Source organism: Limulus polyphemus, unplaced genomic scaffold, assembly GCF_000517525.1.
Source record: "Limulus polyphemus unplaced genomic scaffold, Limulus_polyphemus-2.1.2 Scaffold2728, whole genome shotgun sequence".
Lineage (NCBI taxonomy): Eukaryota > Metazoa > Arthropoda > Merostomata > Xiphosura > Limulidae > Limulus > Limulus polyphemus.
Window position 1 is genome coordinate 84993 of NW_013668338.1, and position 6366 is coordinate 91358.

Consider the following 6366-nt stretch of genomic DNA (forward strand, 5'->3'; position numbering starts at 1 on the left):
TAGAAGGTTGAATAATAACGTCATATCCTGTAGATGAGAGTTTATAGTCACTACGTTGTCTGTTTCTAATTGACAAAGTACAAGCATACTGTTACGACAGCAGAAGTCACGTGACACTGTTAACACGTCATGAGTTTCTAGAAGGATCATGTCTCTTCCTGGCAACTCTAGTCTTTTCTACGCGCCCTCTATTTTTAGTATATAAGCCGGCAAATAAAGCGGAGGAACAATTGGCAGATAGGGAGATACAGAGACGGATAATCGAGTCAAGCCCGAAGTAAAGTGTGTAAATCATTGTGAATTATAGCGTGTGTGAAAGTGAAAGTGACTGTGGAAATTCTGTGTATTGCAAAGTTGTATTGAGGAAGAATAAACTAATTTTATTTAAGAAAGGACTCGTATCACTGAAGTTCCTCTGGAAGAATTTTTACGGGAAATTAACAAACGACCAGAAACGTAACAATATCAACAGGAACTGGGTTTCTAAAAACTCGGAATTTGATTCGCTAACAGTATGGTATGGTTCCAAGTTTTAGATATGACTCGTAATGAAAGCAGTTTGTTAAGTTTCTTTAATCCTTCCGCTTGAAATGTATAGTTTGTAACAAAGCAATAAACAAGAATATATATGGCAGATGTATATTGTAACATAATTTTATTTGCGCACGTCACGGTAGCTACATCACATTTCCTACTTGTTCACAGGAGATTAACTTACATTCTTTATCGGCTTCTTAAACAAATATTTACTTTTAGTGAAGCAAAGGTACATCATTCTACATTCAAATAAATAAATCAAGAACTATCTGCGAAAAAATTTCAACTCCACAATGAGATTCGAATTTCATCGAGCTAGTCAGTAAAAAACCAAAACAACTAAACTGGCAAAATACATTTTTGTAGTTTCTTAAAACAGCTTTGCCACACATTTTACACTTATTCAATTATATTAAATTAGAAAGAACTGTACACTGCAAAAATGGCGCTTATGTTTTTTAATTGATTTTATTTTCATCCATCACGTTCTAAATATTGAAAAAAATCAAGCGTCTTCAAACGGTTTAAAACTTGATGTTTTAATCATAGTAACCAAAGTTACTTAAGTTAAATAGCAACTTGTTTTCCAATAAAGACAATACTTAGGAATGGGTGGTTATCAAACATGTTATGTGAATGAGTTATATCTTGTTGTGGAATATAGGTTAACTTCAGGAAAATATGAAACTATTATCAAGGATTAGTTCTCATTATGACCAGTAGAGGAAAGCAGCTTTTCGTAAGTTTTTGTATTTCCAGGTGTAAATGTAAACTACGATAAAGTGTTTGAATATGCAACTACGTTAATTATATATATATAGAGTATGGTAAATAACGTAAAGTTTAGGTAGGAAAGCCAGGCTGTATGATCTGGTAACTAAACTACCGTATGGGTAGGAAAGCCAGGATGTATGATCTGGTAAATAACGTACGGTATAGGTAGGAAAGCCAGGATGTATGATATGGTAAATAATGTATGGTATAGGTAGGAAAGCCAGGATGTATGATATGGTAAATAACGTATGGTATAGGTAGGAAAGCCAGGATGTATGATCTGGTAAATAACGTATGGCACAGGTAGGAAAGCCAAGATGTATGATCAGATAAATAACGTAAGGCTTAGGTAGGAAAGCCAGGATATATGATCTGGTAAATAACGTATGGTACAGGTAGGAAAGCCAAGATGTATGATCTGATAAATAACGTAAGGCTTAGGTAGGAAAGCCAGGATATATGATCTGGTAAATAACGTATGGTACAGGTAGGAAAGCCAAGATGTATGATCTGGTAAGTAACGTAGGTATAAGTAGGAAAGCCAGGATGTATGATAAAGTTAACCCTAATATTCGGCAGTGCTATAACTGTGCACAATGCCTCAAGTTGATGTAAGACATTTCTGATTTTACAGTCTAACCTATTAAACTTCTATTTTTAATGAAAATATTTTTGTTAGTTTCTTTTTATATTAATCATATGGATGTAGCTATGTGTTAACTGTCTCGTAGTTACCGTTTAAGAACCAAACACTTAATTACCGTGAAAAATTCAATCCTATTTGATTATTTTCATCAACAGTAACAATATGTAATTTATAGAGTGACCGTAAATAATACACTTCAGAAATGTTTTAAAACATTAACGACGAAATTAGAAAAGTATCTTCAAAAATAACAAAAATCCTCATATCATGAATCCTCATTTATTTAACCAATGATAAATAAGATCAAATGTGTAGAGAAGAAGTGAAACGTTATATGCATGAAAGACTTGGACATCGTAGTCTGTATTGAGAAGTCTGTTGAACGAACAAGTGACTAAGTTATTCGAGTTAGTTAAGGGTCTTATACACAGTAGGTTTTTGGTAGAAATGGATTTTTATACTTACATCACAAAGATATACCAGCTATTTGTATTAATGTTTGCTTACAGAGATCTATAAGAATTGAAAGCAATTATTAAAGAAATATACTTGAAAACGATGTGATCTAAAAATCCCATGCCTTTGTAACCATCCTTTTGTATATCTTTAATATGCTTCAAATACCTATTTCTATAAACTAAAACCACAATCTGCATCACAGCGAACTTAAATAGGTACAGTTATTGAAGTACACAGAAATATCTGATAATGTTGCCCAGTAGCCAACCAGTAGCTCAGGAAACATGTATTGCATTAGATAAAAGTTAAGAAAACAACCATTTATTACGTCAAACAGCCTATCCCAGTTTTAGTTCTACGTTTAGTTTTCTTTTTGCGAGTTTAATAAGATTTGAAAGCTAAATATGAAGTTTTGGTCTGCATCTATAGTGCTCCTATTTTATTATTTTTATAAATAAATTGTCTTATAAACATTGTTTAGCTGTTTAAAACTTATTCCGGAATAATCATTGCTAAAATGTTTTTTAAACAACATGCTTTTGAAATAAGGTGCCAGTAAATTCACAAACAGCATACATTTTAAATACAGCTGATTTTTCACAAGTTTTGCTAAATTCATAATGTTTTAAACACGACTGGTTTTTCAACTAATGTCACTAAATTTGAAAACAGATCTAACATAGCTGTTATCAATATATACCCAAGTTTCATATCAACGAACAACTAACAGCTGTATTCCAGTGCATCAGACGAGAACCAGATTTGAGAAATAGAGCATACTTTTTATGATAAGTAGGTTTAAACACGTTGACGTATCTCAAGACGAGAACCAGATTTGGGAAATAGAGCATACTTTTATGATAAGTAGGTTTAAACACGTTGACGTATCTCAAGACGAGAACCAGATTTGGGAAATAGAGCATACTTTTTATGATAAGTAGGTTTAAACACGTTGACGTATCTCAAGACGAGAACCAGATTTGGGAAATAGAACATACTTTTTATAATAATTAGGTTTTAACACGTTGATTTGTCTCAAGAACTTTACATGGAACTCAGAAATAAACAAAACCTTATCAGAGACACGAGTTTTATACTGACGATAGCCATAAATCTCGTGCACAAAACTTTTCTCGTGTCCAACAGAAATCCAAAATTAACAATGTTGTAAACTTAAACACAACGCCATATTTACAGTGTAGTAGACATTCGAATATTTAATAATGGAACGATTTTCATTTTACTTTATAAGATCAATAATTTTTTAAACTGTTACTTAGACACACATTATGTATACATACAAACTAAATGAAACTAGTATGACCATGACGTGACAGGGGCTGGAATATGACGTAAAATTTGGCACTTCTTGACTCCAAAGAAATTAATAAAATAAGTTCATAAATATTAGTTTAAGAACAAGACAAGTTTGAGGTAAATCGAATAGTTATATACACATCAAAATATACATAAAGTGAGATGTTTACATTCAAGCAGAATTCTTTGACATTTCCAATTGTATGACTAAACATATTTTTTGTTACTTTAGCCGTATAATCCCCTAACTTAGAAGTATGTGTAATTTAAATCGTATATCGCTCGGATAAAACGTGTTAAAAGGAAATCCGACGTTTCATTGTATGTACACAGTAAACATCTAAAAAATGAAACTGAAGGAGGTATCATGTTTAAACATTTGTTACGTACGTACCGATAAACGTTGTATTTTTATTAACAGCTGCGTTATTTACAACCTCCACAAGTGTCGTCTTAGGCTTAACATATATGGTTTAATTTTAAACTATTAATGGGGAGTTCACTTCTAGCAGGGCATCGCAGATTTTTTTCTGACGTTTTTATTTAGAGTAAGCAGTAAAACAGAACTAAATGCACGTGTGTATATGATATATTTAACTTATTTGTCATAAAACAAAAAAAAATAAACAAAATAAGATAAACAAATGTATCCATTTGTATATATTTTTTTCAATTAAGTTGGGCACCATTACCTTACAAATTGTTTTTCTCTGTGAGCTCTTTTACAGTTATTACAGTTTAAAATCTTAATAATACGTAGTTTTCCTACTTCGTAATTATCAGAGCAAAACACCTATACAATATACTGTTATAATAAACAAATAATGCATTTCAATTAATCTCTATTAAATGTATATTTTGATCTTCACACAAACTTGTTTACTGCTCTCAATAATGTCACTACACGCTGTTTGCCATCCAGTTTTTATACTTAGATAATACATGAATATAAAGCACATTTCCGTTTACGTACGAATGCAATAAATAAAGACGAATGTGGTAAAAACTAGAAAAGAATATGCGAAAAATTGACTGCTTTAAACAAAGATATTTAGTACAAAGCATTTGATCGAAATTTTATTCAGAAAAATATGACATTAACAAGGGGACTTTGTTTTAGCATTTGTTTGCTCTGTTTGTGGCTAAATGCAAAGTTTGTCGTCTCTGATTTAACGGAGTTGATAGTGATGAGTAAAACACTCTCCTGCTGAATAGAGTCATATGTAAATCAGTTCTTTAAACTTTTCACTTAACTTAATCTAAAAGACGAAATATAAGTGTGCTCACTGAAAATGTTCGTCCAAATAGTTTATATAAATCAATTTATTTTACTAGAAAGATATCCTATCTGGTTGTGCACATTTTTTGTTTGTTTTGTTTTGTTTTGCAATATGTTTATGAGTTGTAATTTATAACTTGCTTCAATGAAACATCTATGACAAACTATGCAAAAGCCTTGAAATTGTTAAGTGAACAAGGTTAAGGTCTCCCAAGGCCACACTATTATATATACAAAAAAGGCCTAACCCTTATACAATGACTTACTACAGCTTGATAACGCCATCTGGAATAACAATAAAATTGTGAACATTATTGTCGCTAGATGCTTCGACTAAAATGATATACACCGCAGAAAGAATATCAATACATTATATTATCTGGAATAACACTTAAAATGATGACTGTCCTCTTCGTTAGATGCTTCAACTCAAACAAGATATACTGTTGAAAGAAAACTGTAACTTTGAAGAGTTGAATCTTCACTTTTAAAGTACTGTGACGTCATCTATTACCGAACGGTCTAAGGATTTGGTAAATAGGACAAAAGTGGTGACGTACTAGTACACACTACGTATGCCAGTAATCCCATTGTCATTCTCCAACAGAAGCCAGACAAAATCTTCACACATGAGGATCCACTCGGAACTGTCAGACCAGCTTCTTTCTCTGAGGAAAAAAAAAGATTTTAACTAGTTTAAGGAACGAATACATACAAGTAAAGTTTCAACATATTACTGTAACGTCATATGAACTGAGAGATAGACGAGTGAGTGCTGAGAACTAAAGCGACAACTGATTGAAGTAAAAATTGAAAAAATAATAATAACTCACTGTAAATGGCCAGAGCGTCTAGATGTTTCTACGAGGTTTAATTTAATTTTATTAAACTGAACATTTGGATCCCAAAAGTAAAATGCTTATAAGGTTGAAATGTTACTTCATGTTAACACACCAAATTTCAGTTACTAAACAACTGAAACTGTATCCAATCAAATAAATTTCAATCTAATTCAATAAAATATTTCAATTATTATCTCAAGAAGTCTCCTTAAAGATTTTTGATAATCAAGCAGCTTAGGTCGCTTAGTTTAAATGAGAACTGAATAATCTAAGATATTTCTACACTGATTTTTATCTATAGATGGAAACAGATATACAGAGCTAAAATATATGAATAGCTAATACATTCTGACTCTATACCTTTTAACACTGAACAAACTTGTGTTAATATTCGTTTATTAGGACATTCTTGCTATACTTCTAACAATGTTTATTTAATGGCCACTAAAGAGAACGCATTCTTTCATTTATCTAAGGATCGTAGGAACTAAGGTTTGTTTGTAATTAAGCAC

General features: G+C 31.6%; 1 protein-coding gene across 2 annotated transcripts in view; it reads right to left on the minus strand.

Annotated features, from left to right (window-relative positions):
* Positions 1 to 638: 638 nt before the first annotated feature.
* LOC111087838 (lachesin-like) overlaps positions 639 to 6366 on the minus strand; it is a 74833-nt gene continuing 69105 nt past the window's right edge. For both annotated transcript variants that reach the window (XM_022395932.1, XM_022395933.1), the window contains one exon: positions 639 to 5680. In XM_022395932.1, the coding sequence (XP_022251640.1) occupies positions 5535 to 5680 (146 nt within the window). In that variant the 3' untranslated portion in view covers positions 639 to 5534. The remainder of the gene's footprint in view (positions 5681 to 6366) is intronic.